This window comes from Onychomys torridus, chromosome 11 (genome assembly GCF_903995425.1).
Source record: "Onychomys torridus chromosome 11, mOncTor1.1, whole genome shotgun sequence".
NCBI lineage: Eukaryota > Metazoa > Chordata > Mammalia > Rodentia > Cricetidae > Onychomys > Onychomys torridus.
This window is the reverse complement of record NC_050453.1, coordinates 17,591,558-17,610,646: the sequence shown is the minus strand read 5'-3', so window position 1 is coordinate 17,610,646 and position 19,089 is coordinate 17,591,558. Positions and strand designations below refer to the sequence as shown.

General features: G+C 41.4%; 1 protein-coding gene across 1 annotated transcript in view; it reads left to right on the top strand.

Annotated features, from left to right (window-relative positions):
• Window positions 1-1,637: 1,637 nt before the first annotated feature.
• The window catches only part of Catspere (catsper channel auxiliary subunit epsilon), a 109,890-nt gene continuing 92,438 nt past the window's right edge, over window positions 1,638-19,089 (top strand). The window contains exon 1 of the mRNA XM_036202635.1: window positions 1,638-1,814. Coding sequence (XP_036058528.1) covers window positions 1,638-1,814 — 177 coding nt within the window. The remainder of the gene's footprint in view (window positions 1,815-19,089) is intronic.

Genomic DNA, 19,089 nt, shown 5'->3' with positions numbered 1-19,089 from the left:
GATTTAGATAAATTCGCTTGTAGCTTTGAAAAATCAGTGCCTGAGGGACCAAAATCCCTTCAGGCTGCGGCCCTTGCTGACGATTCACTGCTGGCAGAGGCGGCATTGCAGTTGCTATAGGAAAGCCATTGCTTTAAAAGGCAGCCACAGTTATAAAGAAAAACAAGATGACTACTTTGCCACCAAGTGCCCCATTTGGAAGTCCCCTACCAGTGAGTGACCTATAAAATCCTTGTCTTCCTCGTGTCCAGTGCTGATCTCTCAAACCCTGCCTTAGGGGGAGGCAGCCTGTATACACAAATTAAAAAAAAAAAAAAAAAAAAGCTTGCTTTCATTAATCTGGCTATGATGATTTGGGTAAGTGTTCTTTCTCCCATCTTTGGAATGAACACCTTTAGAAACAGTCTCTTCAGAGACAGAATTCAATGGATAAGAAAAGCACACCAGCCCACACTTTCCCTAGTACTAAACTTAAATAGTTCCAAGACCTCCAAATCACATGTAGCTGTTGGATGTGCTCCTCTCTTAACTGCCACCACACTTGACTCCCTCCCAAAGGATTGTGTTTTTCCATTTAACCAATAAACTAACTGCTATCCTTCCCAAATTCTTTTCAGTGGCTGCTTCAATGACAGAGGTGGATCTGCTAGCAACACTGGGTTGTGTCTCCTGCTTATAGTGACTTAGAAAAGAATAAAGATACAATTGCTGCTTTCCACAAGGAAACAAGTTATAATGCTGCATGATAATTGAGTTTGTCTCAATTGTATCACGAGATTACAAACTCTTTGAATGCAAGAATGCTGTCATAGGTGTTTGGTTTTTAATTGCAGGAACACACATGGCATTCATTCCTGTCCATTATTTCCCCTTGAAAATAAGAAAAATGGTTTTGTTCTATTTTTAAAGTTAGATGTGATATTTTTACTAATTACTTGAGAGTCTCATACATACATACATACATACTTTTGTCAACTTAACACAAACTAGAGTCACCTGGGAAGAGGGACCTTCAACTGAGGAATGGCCTCCATCAGATTGATCTATGAGCACATCTGTGAAGCATTTCCTGGATTAACGATTGCTGTTCCAGGGCACAGCTCATTGTGGGTGGTGCCACTCCTGGGCAGGTAGTCCTGGGCAAGCCAGTAAGCAGCATTCCTTCAGTTTCTGCTTCAAGGTTCCTGAGTTCAAGGTCATCAGTTACACAGAGTTTGAGGCCAGTCTGTGCTACATGAGACTATATACAGGGGGAAAAATCATCTGTAGTTTCTCTTTTATCGGGCCAACTCGGAATCTTCAAGGTGGAGGGATTTTTTGTCTGTTTGTTTGTTTTTTTGTTTTCCGAGACAGGGTTTCTCTGTGTAGCTTTGTACCTTTCCTGGATCTCGCTCTGTAGCCCAGGCTGGCCTTGAACTCACAGAGATCCTCCTGGCTCTGCCTCCTGAGTGCTGGGATTAAAGGCGTGCACCACCACCGCCCTGCAAGGTGGAGTTGTTTGTTTGTTTTTTGAGCTGAGTGTCGACCTAGGGCCTTGTGCTTGCTACGAGATGGAGTTTTTGTACTACAAATTGGGCTTATTTATGAGTTCACCCAGTGGCTAACTTTCTACGCATCCTGGGGGCATCCCCGTGCGCATGTGCACTCGCTCTCTCGCGCCGCGCGTGCACAAGCCGCCCGGGACCCCAGAGCGTGCTAACCGGGTGGCGCTGCTGAGGCGGTTGGTTGCTCAGAGGTGGAGTTGGCGCCATGTCGGTCCGGGAATTGATGGTGCTGCTGTGGTGGTGGAGCAGCTGCGGCTCCGCACTGTGGAGGTAGAAAGATGCACCCCCGGCTGCTGGCCTTGCAGACCCCTGCCTGGTCCCCAGCTCCCCTCCTGAGAGCCTTGAGAGATGAGGGGCCGTCAGCCCTCTAACGCCGGCTTCTGCCGAAGGGCGGTGGTACTTTCATTAAAAAAAAAAAAGTTACTTAATGATAGACGGGTGATAGATGGAGATACACACGTAAGGCCATATTCATGAAAGTATATGACGTATTTTGAGCCTGTCCTCCCCATACCTTGCTTCTGGGAATTGATGCCCAGCCCTCACCGCCACCCCACCTCTGCCCCCCATGAATTCTTAGGTTCTCGCTGTAGCTGTATGTACCCAGAGATGGCTAGGGAGGGGCATTTTACTTCTGACTTACTTTAAGAAGTTGAAACAGACTGGTTGGGGAGAGAGTATTTACTAACATAGAAATGCTGTATAAACGTAAAGAGTTTAATTCCCAAGTACTGATCTAGAGACTGAAGATGCTATAAAGTCCCGAGAGATCCTTAATGCAGGTTTAGTTGCTTTTGTTGTTCACTATTCAGTAATCACCAGCTAGAAGGGATACCAAAATATTTTAGGTTTCAGCAGGGTTAAAACTCACCTTTAAGCGGTGCGGTGGTGGCACACGCCTTTAATCCCAGCATGCGGGAGGCAGAGGCAGACAGATCTCTGTGAGTTCACGGTCAGCCTGGTCTACAGAGTGAGTTTCTGGACAGGCACCAAAACAACACAGAGAAACCCTGTCTCGAAAAACCAAACCAAACCAAAACAAACAAACGTGCGCCTTTAACCAGAAAAAAATCATAATCTTCAAGTATGCTATATGAAAATAAGTCCCCCCAAATTAATACTTAACACGACCAACAAGAAATCAAACACTTGCAAAGTTTTCTTTACCATGAGGAAGGGGTTCTCTTCTATGTCCTGTGACAGGTGAAGGAACAAAAGAGTGGCCATAGGCTGGCGCGTTGGTGCACAGTAAGCCCCAGAACTCAGCGGGCCAAGAATTCAAAGCAAAGTTGAGCTAAATAGTTAAACTCTGTTTAAAAAAAAAAAAAAAAAAAAAGTTAAATTAAAAATCCACTCCAGGGGCTGCAAAGCTGTTCCGTGGTTAGGAGCCCCTGCTCTTCCAGAGGACCCTGCAGCGTTCCCAGCCCGCTGCTTACAACTGTCTGTAACTCCAGTACCAGAGGATCTGGCGCCCTCTTCTGTCCTCCGCGGGCATTGCATGTATATGGTGTACAGACGTAAGCAGGCAACACAACACACATTAAAAAAAAAAAAAAAACTCTTAAATTTTTTAAGTTAAATATAAAAAAGAGTAGCCATTGGGACAGATCAGTGAGAAGGAGCAACAGTATTGTGTTCTGATAACTTTTTAAGCCTTCTTTTCACAGTGAAATGACATGGTTGAATGAAGTCTTACATTTAGAGTGCTCAGCACATGCAAACAATAAATCATCAACCATGAGAGTACTAAGGATGGCCTGTAAACCCAGGGAATTTGTGAGCACTATTGAATTTTTGTTGGCTTGTTTTGTCTTGGACACCAGACAAGTCACCAATGATATCTAAAAGATCAGATAGCAAATATATTAGATGTTTCTTAGCCTTAAAATCTATGCTGTAACTACTGAGACTTCTGCCTTACTAAAGGACAACACTCTGGGGGGTTATATGAAGATCAAATGTATTTACTGAAAGGTACAATTTGACTCCCAGGCTACAGCTAGTCACCCCTGGTCTACCTATATTCATGACTAGGGGAATGCTAACGTCCACTTCCACGTTGATGGGGAAAATGTCATTTTTTTTCCTCAGGGCTGTCACAGAATATCTGAATATCTGAATTGTATCTTTTTTATTTGTTTGTTTTGTTTGGTTTGTTTGTTTGTTTGTTTGTTTGTTTTTCTGAGAGACAGGGTTTCTCTATGTAGTTTTGGAGTCTGTCCTGGATCTCACTCTGTAGACCAGGCTGGCCTCGAACTCACAGAGATCTGTCCGCCTCTGCCTCCCGCATGCTGGGATTAAAGGCGTGTGCCTCCGCCGCTGCCACCACCACCACCTGGCGTCCCTGTTGTCTTAATTGATTGGACATATAGTGTCTGTCCCACACAAATCTTCAGTGTGGACTTGGGTCTGTTTCTGGGCTTAATGTCCTGTTCTGTTTCATTGCTGAATATGCCTATCGCCGCATTCTGCATTCTAATGCTATCATGTCATGAACTTGGATGGCTCCCAGGAAAGTCCTCCACACTATGGCCAGAAGCCTTAGTCACCCTGGGACCTGTACACAGTCACATCAATTTGAAAATAAGTCATCAACTATTACATGAAAAATTCTTTTATGATTTTTTTTAAATGAAAATTGCAATGATTCAAAATGACATCCTTAGGAATATTACATTTTCCTAATGAATCAGCATCCTGCATCCATTTATGTGTTCTCTCTGCTGCAGCAGTCATTATTACTCTTGCTGCTGGGACAGAAATCCTGACGAAAGCAAATTACAGGAGTAAGTTTCTTTCCTCACAGTGTGAGGGTTCAGCCCATGGCGGCAGGAAGCACGTGGCAGCGACAGCTGGGCACATTGCGTCTACTGCCAGAAAGCAGGAGACAAACGCTGGTGTCCATCTCACTTCTTCCTTGTATTTAGTAAGGATGCCCCGTACTCTCTCCATAAAACTCTCCACCCATATTTAGTGTGGGGCTTACTACCTGAATGAACCTAATCTAGAAACTCCCTCACATCATACCCAGAAGTTTGTCTGCTACGTGACTCTAGATTCTGTTAGGTTGACAATATTAAACATCATAAACCCTCCTCTTTAAGGCGTTTAAGGCGTGCCCCCAGGACCAAGTGCTAAGCACTTGCAGTTGATCTGTGCCCCCAGCCCTCTCCTCAATCTGTGGTTTTACTCTATTTTTTCTCATTGAATTTCCCAGGACCTCCAAGTGACCTTTCTCTTCCTCAAGACTTCTGTTGGAATGGCAGCCCTTGTTTCCCATTGAGCCAGCTGTTGTCTGCACCGAGTACAGGATAGGTGTCCTATCACTAGGCGGGCAGACACATTAAAAACACCGTGTTTGTTTGTTTTTGGTTTTTGGCTTTTGCCTTTTCAAGACAGGGTTTCTATCTATAGCTTTGGAGCCTGTTGTGGATCTTGCTCCGTAGACCAAGCTAGCCTCAAACTCACCGAGATCTGCCTGCCTCTGCCTCCTGAGTGCTGGGATTAAAGGTGTGCACCACCACCATCCAGCAAATACCCTTTTAAATTATGAATTCACATGAAAGCTTGTTGTTTACTCTCTCTCTCTCTTGAGGCAATTGTATGAGTTTTCTCTCTGTAATACTTGTGGTGTGTGTCATCTGTAGACTTTCCTAATTACGTTAACAGCTCCTTACTTGGTATACATCCACCTTGTCATGGTTGTTTGTGTCCCTGCCTTCTTGAATTCAGTCTACAGATATTTACTTTAGGATATTTGTATCTATATATTTGAGCTTTGAGTTTTGTTGTTTGGTTTGCTTTTAAAAAGAGACATGTATTTTTATTATTATGTATGTGTAATATATGGGACATGTGAGCAGATGAGTGCAGTGCCCACAAAGGCTAGAGGTGTCAGATCCCCTAGAGCTGGAATTACAGGCAGTTTTTAGCTGCCCAGTACAGGTGCTGGGAAATGAACTTCAGTCCTCTGTGAGAATAATATAGACTCGAACCCCTCAGCCATCTCTCCAGCCCCCTCTTTCTCCACCCCCCCCCCATCCTTTTCTTTTGAGACAAGGTCTCACTATATAGCTCTGGATGATCTAGAACTTTCTATGTGGACCAGGATATGGCTTCAAACTCACAGAAATATGCCTGTGTTTGCCTATCAAGTGCTAGAATGAAAGGCAAGCATCAACGGCTCAGTATATTTGGCTTTGTTATTAATGTAACACTAGACTTATGAAAACCAGTCACAGAATGTTACCTCTTTTCCTGCTCTTTGAAAGCATCTACCTAAGACTGAGATCATTGGTTCCATGCAAGTTTTAATAACATTCCTATGGAAAGCCCCAGAGCCCAGTGTTTCGGGTGAGATCTTGAACAACTACTTTATATCCTCTGGTAGCTATAAAATATTTAGAGTCCGTTTTAATAAGATGTAATTTTTGAAAGCTCTTATGTAATTGAGACGTGTGTGTGTGTGTGTGTGTGTGTGTGTGTGTGTGTGTGTGTGGATGTGTGTGTGTGTGTGTGTGTGTGGATGTGTGTGTGTGTGTGTGGATGTGTGTGTGTGTGTGTGGATGTGTGTGTGTGTATGTGTGTGTGTGTGTGTATGTGTGTGTGTGTATGTGTGTATGTGTGTGTGTATGTGTGTATGTGTGTGTGTATGTGTGTATGTGTATGTGTGTGTGTGTATGTGTGTGTGTGTGTATGTGTGTATGTGTGTGTGTGTATGTGTGTGTGTGTATGTGTGTGTGTATGTGTGTATGTGTGTGTGTGTATGTGTGTATGTGTGTGTGTATGTGTGTATGTGTGTGTGTGTGTATGTGTGTGTGTGTGTGTGTGTGTGTGTGTGTGTGTGTGTTGAGTGGGAGATGAAGAAGCATGAGAGAACTGTGAGGGGGTAAGTGAGTAAAGAGTGCGTGAATAATGGAAAGAAAGAGGTGTGGGTGAGTGTGGAAGAGCTGCTGATTCGTAGAGGAGCTGTGCCGAGGAGCTGTGCAAGTGCTGTATGGTGAGAGCGACGTGTGAATAAGCTGTTTAGCGGTAACTGTATGGAGACAAGGAAGATGAAGCTGTATAGAAAAGGGATGTAGAAGAGAAATGTATGTAAAAGAAAGGCAGGCGGATCTCTGTGAGTTTGAGGCCAGCCTGGTCTATAAAGCAAGTTCCAGGAAAGTCTCCAAAGCTACACAAAGAAACCCTGTGTCTCGGGAAAAAAAAATCAAAAAACTAACAGTAAGAAAGAAAGAGGGAGAAAGAGAGGGAGGGAGGGAGGGAGGGAGGGAGGGAGGGAGGGAAAAAGAAAGAAAAATGTGTAGCTGTAGTCAGAAGTTTCTCCGGTCCTGCCTTGCCCAACAGTCTGGACGAATCTCTCTCACCTGCAGGTCCCACAGTTGCTTATAAAATAATCACTCAGAGGCTCATATTAATTACAAACTGTATGGCCTATGGCTTTAGCTTATGTTAGCTAGCTCTTTCAACTTAACCCATTCTTATTAGTCAGTATATCGCCACGTGGCTGTGCCGTTACTGGTCTGCTGGCATCTTGTTGCTCCTTTGGCAGCAGCTGGCATCTCTTCCACTTCCGCCCCTCTTCCTTCAGTAGCTCTGCTTGGATTTCCTGCCCGGCTGTAAGTTTTCTTGCCATAAGCCAAAACAGCTTTATTTATTATCCACATATATTCACAGCATACAGAAAGACAATGCCACGGAACTTCCCCTTTTCTGTCTAATCAGAAAGGAAGGTTTTAACTTTAACATATAAAACTATAACAAAACAGTTATCAAACAGGAATATCTAGTCTATTTGTATTTGGCAAAATTAAAGAAAATATTCTATCTATCCTATTTTTTTAAAAGATTTATTTATTAATTATATATACAGTGAGTGTTCAACCTGCAGACCAGAAGAGGGCACCAGATCTCATTGTAGATGATTGTGAGCCACCATGTGGTTGCTGGGAATTGAACTCAGGACCTCTGGAAGAGCAGTCAGTGCTCTTAACCTCTGAGCCATCTCTCCAGCCTTATCTATCCTATTTTTGTGAGTCTAAAGTTTTATATCTAGTTTTCCTTTTATCATGACTAGGAAGAACTATAATTATAACTATCTAGTCTCCAACTCTATCAAAGACCTCAGAAGGATATAATATTACCTGAGTAAACAGGAAGTGCCTTGCTGCTTACTTCATACTTCCATATGGAATTACTTGCATAATTCTAGAAATGACAGAGACATCTGGCTGCCTGGACAGTCATCCAAAGTTCCTGTGCAATGTTGGGGCATCAGTCTTCCACCTAAAGACCTAGAATCTCTGGCAGACTTTTCAGTGAAGTAGGAAATTCAAAGGATTGTCGCTTTTCCCTGTGTCCTCTGTGAAGCAGGAACCTTTAGGACCATCTTGCCCTGTTTTGTCAAAGTTCAGTGGTCATTTTCTCATGAGTCCTGCATGTCCAGTTTATATAACATATTGCCAAGCAGTCCAGGCAAGAGCAGTTTTTGGCCCAAATGGCTAAAGAAAGTAAACTCCATATAGAGTTTCTTCAGTGCTCATCATCTTCTCTGAAGTAGATTGGTGCTGCCAGGAGCAGACATGTCTCAATGTCCAGAAAAATCAAAGTTCTTAAAACATTTCAAATGCCATATTCTGTAGGTCTTTGAAGTGTTTGATGATTACTTACCTAACTAAAAAATATATATGTATACCTAGAAAACTTAACTAATATTATTATAAGTTTGATTATCATAAATGACTAATTATTAATTTGTATTTCTTAATTATACATTACAATTTTAAATGTAATGTATAATTTACATAATACTTTAAACAAGAGTAGACATATATAGACAGTATAACAAAATGAACTTTAAATCTGTATCAATAAACTAAAATCCATAGTAATGTGAAACATTTCAAACAAGTTGTTTTTAAAAGTAGATTCAATAATCTACCCTTTCATCCTATGATATCTATTTCCTACATTTCTATATCATATTCCCCCTTCCTTCTTTTAGAAAGAGATTGACTATGATCAATAACAATTTGTAACCAAACCCCTAAACAAAGACAAACATTCATAATCCATTTTTTGGGAATATGAATGTAGTATTCTAGGCTACTTCCTACTGATTGGGGGTGCTATTAATCTTATGGGGATCCTGAGAAAATTCAAGATAATGGTCAAGTTCTGGGAAGGCTCTGACCTTTGTTGATAGATACCATCTGTCAAGGTTCAGAAGGTCTCGCTTGATCAAATCTGATGCATTTTAATGTGGGACATATCCACAGCCTCTTGCTTCCTGTGGAAACAGAAGCAGAGCTTCCTTTCCAAAGCAACATATCCTTAGATCCAAATTTTGAAGTCAAGATACCTTTAAAATATACATGTTGGTTTAACTTAGTAGTCCTTACAACCAAATGTCTCTCTGCGGTTAAAAATACCAAAGACAACACAATCCAGACTTGCTGTGTAATTTCCATCTTTATGTGGCTTATTATATTTTTATATATTATTTTATTTTTATGACTATCTATCTATATCCTTTCTCCTCTCTCTCTCTCTCTCTCTCTCTCAAACCTATGTACCTTTTTATACACATTGTAAACTGTCTAGAGTTTTATTCCATCTGAACCTTTCTTATTGTGAATCCATAATCCTTCTCTGACCAGGAGAGATTTTAAACTGCTAAACTATGTGACTAGGACCAACACAACAGCTTTGGCTGCTAACTCTGCCTCTCTCAGCTTTTTAACATGGTGGAGGTATGCTCATCACCAACTCTGGGAAGCAGTGGGTCTGTGCCTCCATCAAGCAATGTTTAGCCCAGAAACACCCCCCTTTTTTTGTATTAGCAAAAGCTAAATTCACCACACAGTGCACTGAGCAGCTTGGAGACACCTCTGGGTACTGTGGCAAGAATTCACCATGCTGTGTTCAAGCTTGAACGCCAGAGTGTCTCTGTAAAGCAGCATCTCTGTACCACAGCCCCTGTGAGAAATATGAACTAGGAAGCTGCTATTAGCTCTGTTTTAGTAAGTTCTCTCAGGTTTTAGGTAGAAACTCTTGCCATCACGTTTGGGCATCATTTGTAATTGGAAGGTTTCCTGTGCCCCGCCTGGTTCCGAAGCTGCTCAGTCCCAAGTAAACACACAGAGGCTTTTGTTAATTATATACTATATGGCCTATGGTTTCAGTTTCTTGCTATCTATCTCTTTCAGCTTAAATTAACTCATTCCTGTGCATCTATATGTTGCCAAGCAGCCGTGGCATTACCAGTCTGCTGGCATCTTGTTGCTCCCTTCGTGGCAGCCGGCATCTCCCACTTTCACTTTTCTTCCCTCTGTGTCTCGGCTTAGATTTCCCACCTGCCTGTACGGTTTCTTGCCAAAGGCCAAAACAGCTTTACTTATTATCCAATGGAAGCCACGCATATTTACAGCATACGGAAAGACATCCCACAGCATGTAGCCATGTGAAAAGATATATGTATATAAAGATATGCAGCTATGTGCAGCAGTGTGGAGACAGAAAGAGTCAGAGACCATTCTTCAGATGAAGTAAAAGAGAAAGTTAACATCAGAAAGCATGTGTGTTTCCTTACTTCACCAGTTATAGATAGATTAAAACTTCCAGGGTCTGGTGAGGTGGCTCAATGGTTAAGAGCACTGGCTGCTCTTCCAGAGGTCCTGAGTTCAATTCCCAGCACCCACATGGCAGCCCACAACTGTCTGTGACTCCACTTCCAGGGGATCTGAAACCTTCACCCCATTGCACAGAAAACAAAATTAAAAATAAAAATAAGAAAGAACTTACTCCTAATTACCCTCAGATAAACAAGTTTCCTCTCCCTCGCTACCCTGAAGCACTCCTTTTATTACCCTGAGCTGGTTGTGGGAGCTGGTCTCCCATGGTCCGCATTACTAACTGACTTACAGGAAAGAGAACAACATTATTTAGCCTCCAGTGCATTCACAAACTTAATTACATACTTTAACTTTGTCAGTTAAAATGCCAAAACTGCCACTTATATTTTTCCTCTCTCCTAACACTTCCGAATACAATGAAAAGGATCTTATATTAAATCCATAGGAAGTACTGGGAGAGGGAGGAACCTATGATGAAATTCTATTTCATTTTAATTAACAGGGCTATATAAAAGCTTGTGTTTTCTTATTTGATCTGTACATGTCCATATAAAAGGTGCAACATTATACTGCTGGATATCTGTTGAAATAAGAAGTCAGAGCACTATTGAGGCCTGTGTAATTCTGATAAAGAAACTACATAATGTCATCCTAGCAACTTCCCCTTACTCACAAGAAAGATGTTTCCGACTTAAAATTTTAGGGGTGGACTCATTCCAATAGCAATTAAATATTTGGGTAGACATGGAGTGGGTTATCAAGGGGGAAGGAACCCGAGGGATTTTAAGATGTTTTATGAACTTGTGACTTTTTTTGTGACTTGTGAGCTCTTGAAATACACTTCAAATTGAAATGGACCTTAAATGTAATTCACACATCAGATTTCAAAGAATTAATAAAAACAATTTAAGTTTCCTTACAAATCATTACTTTACAGCGATTACATTTTGGATTGAATATATTATGAAAGTGAATTTTGTCTGTTCTTGTACTTTGTAACTACTAGACAAAGTTTAATTAATGACATGTACACAGTGCCTTATATTATATTTCCACTACATTAATGCCACCTGCGATGGATGAGTTATATAGGATTTAAGGTACCCTGGATAATGAATAGTACAAAAATGGTCATGAACAAGGGCTTAGAAGTTTTATTTCTAGTATTCAAAAATGAAAACTATTGGGTTTTGAAATTTCAGTCTTTGGTTTTCTGAATTTTAACTAATTTCATAAGTGAAGGAGCCAAACCTAACATATTCAGTAGTATTTGTTCTACAAAATATATGTAACAAGTATTTACTTTCAGCCAGGCATGGTGGTAAGTGCCTAAAATCCCAGCACCTAGAGGAGTGAGGCAGCTGGTTCATCATGAGTTTGAAGCTAGCCTGGGCTATGTAGTGATTTCCAGACTACTCTGGGCCATGTAGCAAGATCCTGTTTCAAAATCTAGAGTGAGTAAGGGGAGGATTTAATTCTCATGTCATTTTTGCCTTGTGAACTGAGCAAGCCCTAACCAGCCAGACTGATGGGTAGCGGCCATTGTTAATATTATTTTTAGCTCTAAGTTCACTTTCTAGGGAGGGTAGAGCCCTTGCAAGCCCATGTATCCCCTGACTGATATAGAAATAATAGGATGAAAGGGTAGATTAATGAATTTACTTTTAGAGAACAACAACATGTTTAGAAATGGTTTACATTGCTATAGATTTTTAGTTTATTGATACAAATTTAGAGTTGATTTTGTTTTATTGTATATATATTTCTACTCATTTGAGGTATTATGTTTATGTAACTCATTTAGATTGTGATAGATAATTAAGAAATACAGATTAACAATTAGTCTTCTATGATAGTCAAACTTATAGTCAAGCTAAGTTTTCTAGGTATACATAGATATAATTCAATTAGGGAGGCAATCTTCAAATACTTCGAAGACCTACAGAATATGGCATTTAAAATATTTTAAAAATTTAGACTTTCTGGACAATGAGACATGTCTGCTCCTGGCATCACCAATTTACTTCAGAGAGGAGGATGAGCATTGAAGACACTCTATATGGAGTTTATCTTCACTTTGGCAAAAATAGCCATCTGGGCAAGAAACTGTTCTTGCTTAGACTGCTTGATCGACTGGACATGCAGGACCCATAGAAAGGTGACCACTGAACTTTGCTTGGCAAAATGGTCCTTCAGGTTCCTGCTTCACCAAGGAAACTGCCAGACATTCTACAGGACACAGAGAGAAGTGACTGAGAGACTCTAGACCTATAGGCTGAAAACAGATGCCCCAACTTTACAAAGAAACATTAGGTGACTGTCCAGGCTGCCAGCTGTCTCTGTCTACTCTTGCAAGAGAGAGAGAGAGAAAGAGAGAGAGAGAGAGAGAGAGAGACAGAGACAGAGAGAGAGAGAGAGAGAGAGAGACAGAGACAGAGACAGAGACAGAGACAGAGACAGAGAGACAGAGATGCTGCCAGCCGCCACCATGACAAGCAACATGTAAAGATACCGGTAAGCCACAAGCCATGTGGCAACGTATAGATTAATAGAAATGGGTTGATTTAAGATATAAGAACAGTTAGCAAGAAGCCTGCCATAGCCATACAGTTTATAAGTAATATAAGTCTCTGCATGTTTACTTGGTTGGGTCTGAGCAGTTGCAGGACTGGCAGGTGAGAGAGATTTGTCCTGACCATAGGCCAGGCAGGACCAGGAAAACTCTAGCTACACCTGACCATGTATAGAATCCCTAATATGTAGAGGAGAAATTACTGTTAATATTCACATCTCATCTTTTCCTCCACAGATATTACATCAATAGCTCGGACTATACCATTTTTAGTACCAGGAGTTCTGTAAGTATTGAACATTTCTAAAGAACACTGGTATTTTTGAACCTTCAAAGAGTTAGTCATACTCTGCTTTATAGCTGTCCCATCTGTGCCTCCTTTTTCTCCTCATTATCATTACCACCTTACTGTTGGTGCCCTTGCTGATACATGTCATTAAATATATGTACACAGTGCCACGTCTCACATGGCTTCGATCTGGAACCCTGACTCAAGGGAGGACAGACATGCATGGTAAAGATGTGGCCAGGTAGGCTGTGACTCTAACGGAGTTGCACCTACTAATGCAACAACCTGGGGCCTCAGCTTGTTTCTTTTTTTTCTTTCTTTTTTTTCTTTTTTCTTTTTTAATTAAGAGATTTTCTATTCATTTTACATATCAATCACAGATACCCCTGTCTTCCCTTCTCCCACGCCCCTTTCTTTGAGGGGGTGTGTGTTTTTGTTTGTTTGTTTTGTTTTGGGTTTTTTGCAGCCTATATTTATATTACATTAAGATTACTTTTTTTAAAAAAGATTTATTTATTTATTATGTACACAGAAGAGGGCGCCAGATCTCATTACAGATGGTTGTGAACCATGTGGTTGCTGGGAATTGAACTCAGGACCTCTGGAAGAGCAGTTGGTGCTCTTAACCTCTGAGCCATCTCTCCAGCCCCAAGATTACGTTTTATTACATTAATTTATTTATTTGAGACAGGGTCTTTTTAAAAATATTTTTATTTTATAATTAATTTAATTTTACATATCAGCCACGGATTCCCCTGTCCTCCCTCCTCCCACCCCCCCCTGTTTGTTTGGGTTTTTTTTTTTGTTGTTGTTGTTGTTTTTGAGACAGGGTTTCTCTGTGTAGCTTTGGAGCCTTTCCTGGAACTCTGTAGCCCAGGCTGGTCTCGAACTCACAGAGATCCGGCTGCCTCTGCCTCCCGAGTGCTGGGATTAAAGGTGTGTGCCACCACCACCAGGCCAGCCTGTTTCTTATGCACAACACAGGGGAAGGGTTTGCTAGTCTGTGTAGGAAGTCCCCATAGGTGAGCAGTCTCAGGCTGTGAACACAAGAGGGGAAGGCTGCAGTTGCTAGTGTTCACACATACTGAACAACTGTCTCTGAACACCCATCCACGGACCAGAGGAAGATGGATTTGCCAGCTTTGAGCCTGACCCATATGGGGAAAGGCTGTGCCAGTTTCCTGTGCTCCAGAAGCCCTGATCCTTGTCACGGCTGTGCCCCTGTCTACCATACACATTCACTTAGGACATTACATACACATTCAAGGCTTCCTCAGCTCCTTATAGGGTAGCAATAAACAAACAAACAAACAAACAAACAAATAAAAAGCCCAGTGGTGGTGGTGCACGCCTTTAATCCCAGCACTCCGGAGGCAGAGGCAGGTGGATCTCTGTGAGTTCAAGGGCAGCCTGGTCTACAGAGTGAGTTCCAGGACAGAGAAACCCTGTCTTGAGAAGTAAAAACAAAACAAAACAAAAAATAAAAATTAAATAAACTTTAAAAATAGGCAGTGTTATTTTATGTGTTTTGTGATTTAATAGTCACAAAAGTTATGATATATACATATATGTTATACATACTACATTGCCCATTGAGAAAGAGAATAATAACTATTAGTCAACAGATGTAAATTTACAGCAGATGTAAACACCAGAGCTATAAATATAGGACCCTCTCAGCTATAGACCTCAGCCTCTGTATTACTTTTTAAACAATTTAATACCATATCAAGTTTATTTCTCTCTTTTTAAAAATTTTATGTATCTGGGTATTTTGCCTGCATATATGTATGTGCACTGCCTGTCTGCAGTAACCTTGGAGACCAGAAGAGGGCTTTGGAGCCCCTGGAAGCTGCAGTCAAAGGCAGTTAGTTGTGAGCTGTCATTTGGATGGTGGGAACCAAACTTGGGTCCTCTACAAGAGCTGCAAGGGCTCTTAATGGCTGAGCTGTCTCTATAGCCCCATAGTTCATTTCTCTTAATCTGTCTACTGACACTGATAATTTATGAATTCAAACGTTGCTTATTTATTTATTTATGGTGTGTGTGTGTGTGTGTGTGTGTGTGTGTGTGTGTGTGTGTACATTTTCGTGGTTATAAAGTTGTTTCCTCTGTGTAGCCTTTGTGTTTCTCTTCAGGAGTCTGGTGAGTTTGAAAGTTTTACGCCAGCCCAGCCAGCTAGAAATGCAAGCAATTGTTAATGCTGTGCTCTTGAGACAGCACTCAGCTCCAGGAACCTGTTATTGCTCTTAAGGCTTCCAATTGGCTTTGGAGAGTATTTTCTCATATTTAAAATTGATTACAGATGTAAATCATATCTACAACTTGCTATAATTAGTCAAATTCACAGGAAAATCTGCCATTCTATTTTTTATTTATTTACTTGTTTGTTTGTTTACTTATTTATTTATTTATTTATTTTTGGTTTTTCGAGACAGGGTTTCTTTGTGTAGCTTTGCGACTTTTTCCTGGAACTCACTTGGTAGCCCAGGCTGGCCTCGAACTCACAGAGATCCACCTGCCTCTGCCTCCCTGAGCGCTGGGATTAAAGGTGTGCACCACCACCGCCCAGCTGCCATTCTATTTTTAGGATATAGATTTTGTTTCTTTATTGGAAAAAAATCTATTCATTTGTTTATTTATTCAATTTACATGTATACATGTTCATGTGTGTACACACATTTTTCAGGTGTGTATGAACATACATGTTCATGTAGAGGCCAGAGGTCAACAATGGATGTCTTCCTCAATCATTCTATACCTTTTTAAAAATGATTTGTTTGTATGAATGTTTTGCTTGCATGTATATATGTTTACCATGTATATGCCTCATACTGTAGAGGTCAGAAGAGGATGTTGGGTCCCCTAGAACTGAAGTCATGGATGATGGAGAAACACCACCGGGTCCTTTGCAAGAGCAACAACTGTTCTGAACCCTGAACTGTCTCTCCAGCCCACTTTTTTTTTTTTTTTTTTGAGACACAGTCTTTCACTGAAACTTGACTTCTCTGGCTAGACTAGCTAGGCACCAATTTATCAGGGATTCTTTAGTCTCTGCTACCACAATGCTGGGATTACAGATATTACTCCCCTACCCAGCTTTTTATCTGAGTGTTGGGGATTGAATTTAGGTCTTCATGCTTGCATGGTAAGCACTGTAGGGAAATCTTTGTTTATTTGTTTAATAACTGTAGGTCCAGGGTGTAAACAGATGTTTCCTGTCCCAACCGCCTGTTCCCAAATACCCAGCAGCTGCTTCCCATATTACCAACAGAGGATTCTATTAATTATAAATGTTCAGCCAATAGCTCAGGCTTGTTACTAACTAGCTCTTATATTTTAAGCTAACTCATGTTGCTTATTTATGCTCTGCTATGTGGCAGTCCTTTATTAGCATAGCATATTCATCTCCTGTTCCCTCTGCATCTGGCTGGTGACCCTCTTGACTCCACTCCTCTCCCTCCCAGCATTCTCAGTTTGGCTCTCCCGCCTAACTTTATTGTGTTCAGCTCTTGGCTTGTCAGCTTGTTTATTAGCCAATGAGAGCAATACATATTCATCACTTACAGAAGAATTATTCCACAGCACCAGGAGAAGCTGCAAAGAAGTACGAGAACCTTCACTTAGCTTCTCTCAATAGTAACGTCTTGTATAATTATCATAAATACTCAAACCAGGAAACTAACATTGACACAACATTGAATGTATTCAGATTCATTTCCTCATGCACACATTTGAACATACAGCTTGGTGCAGAAACTGTTCTGGCACTTGAAGGCTCCTTTCTGCTGTTCTCATACAAGATACACTTGATACACCTGCTCTCCAATCCTATTCTCACAAGCTAATTCTCCTTTTCTGTATTTTGTTATATGTGTGTAAAAATGTTTACAGTTACAGAAAACATCATAATGCCCTTCTGTGGTGGGCTTTTTAACTACCCATCATTCCAATCAGGTCCAACCAAGTTGCTCATTCAGCAGTCCATCCCTCTTCTTCTTTGAACCAAGGGCCTTAGCGATATAGCATGAAGCCGCACCTCTGTTCCATTTTAGACTCACTTCCTTTTATCTTTTACATAGTGACAAGTGACCCTTCTGTCACCTCCTGTTGTTACTCCCCCAACATGTTCCTCTACCACCCCCATTGTTGTTGACTTTTCTTAAAGCCCTCTGAGTCCACTTAGCGCCACCTGGTTGGATGTCCACTGATTACGCTGGCTTGATCTTGTGCAGGGTGGCATGACTACAACAGTCATGTCCAAAAGACAGGGCTTCACAGGACTCCTCTACATCTTCCATCTCTCCACATCTTCCCATCTCCTCTTCTTCAATGTTCCCAGAGCTTGTGGTGGTTTGAGGTGTCCCATGGAGGGCTGAACACTCAGCAATCCCTTCTCAGGACTTTTTTTTTTTTTTTTTTTTTTTTTTTGGAGCTGAGGACCAAACCCGGGGCCTTGCACTTGCTAGGCAAGTGCTCTACCACTGAGCTAAATCCCCAAACCCCTTCTCAGGACTTTGACTACTTGTGATTCTCTGCATCAACTGCATTAACGTCGGTGGTTGGGTAAATCTGTGCTCTTTCATAGATACCGTATTTCTCATCGCCTCTTTTTCTGACAACTGTGTGTTTTGACTTTCTTCCTGTTGATTTTTCTCTCTAAAGGGATTTTATTTTATTTGTAATTGGATGTGTTATTATGTGCTTGGGGAGGGGCACATGCCATGGCATTCCTGTGAAAGCCAAAGGACAACTTTATGTTTGCGGGGTGTGTGTGTGTGTGTGTGTGTGTGTGTGTGTGTGTGTGTGTGTGTGTGTGTGTGTGTGTGTGTGTGTGTGGTGTGGTGTGGTGTGTGTGTGATGTGTGGTGTGTGTGTTTGTGGTTTGGTGTGTGGTGTGTGTATGTGTGGTGTAGTATAAGTATATGTATGTGTGTGGTGTGGTGTGTGTGTATGATGTGTGTGTATATGATGTGTGGTTTGGTGTGTGTGTGGTGTATGTGTGTGTGGTGTGGCATGTGTGGTGTGTATGTGTGGTGTGTGTGTGTGTGTTTGTGTGGTGTGGTGTATGTATATGTGTGTGTGTGTGTGTGTGGTGTGTGTGTGTGTGTATGATGTGTGTGTGTATGATGTGTGGTGTGGTGTATGTGTGGTGTGTGTGTGGTGTGTATGTGTGTGGTGTGGTGTGGTGTGTGTGTGATGTGTGGTGTGTGTGTTTGTGGTTTGGTGTGTGGTGTGTGTATGTGTGGTGTAGTATAAGTATATGTATGTGTGTGGTGTGGTGTGTGTGTATGATGTGTGTGTATATGATGTGTGGTTTGGTGTGTGTGTGGTGTATGTGTGTGTGGTGTGGCATGTGTGGTGTGTATGTGTGGTGTGTGTGTGTGTGTGTGATGTGTAGTGTGTGTGTGTGTTTGTGTGGTGTGTGTGTGTGTGGTGTGGTATATGTATATGTGTGTGTGTGTGTGTGTGTGTGTGTGTGTATGATGTGTGTGTGTATGATGTGTAGTGTGGTGTGTGTGTGGTGTATGTATGGTGTGTGTGTGTGTGTGTGGTGTGGCATGTGTGGTGTGTATGTGTGTGGTGTGGTGTGTGTGTGTGTGTGTGTGTGTGTGTGTGTGTGTGTGTGTATGTATGTTGGCATGGAGGGCAGAAGAAGTAGGATCCTATTAACTGGAGTTACAGTTACTTATGAGCCTGATAGGGATGCTGGGAACTAAACCCTAGTCCTCTGCACAAGAAGCAGTCTCTCCAGCCTCAAGTGTATTGACTGCTGATGTGTGACAATCAGTCCTTGTTTTTTGACATTGTACTTTGCATAATATCAAAGGAACTGAATCTTAGTTGTTGTTGTTTTTTTAAGCAATAATTGAACCCACAACTGAACACCAAGATGAACAACAGTGTTTGTTTTGTTTTGTTAACGTGAACTTTCATCTCCTTTCTTAGATTATGATAGAGTATGAAGGGCCGTCTTTTTCAGTCTGGAGACTGTCAAGAACTTGTAAAATTCAAAGCTTAAGGTAAGATTTTTTTTTTGCCATATATATAT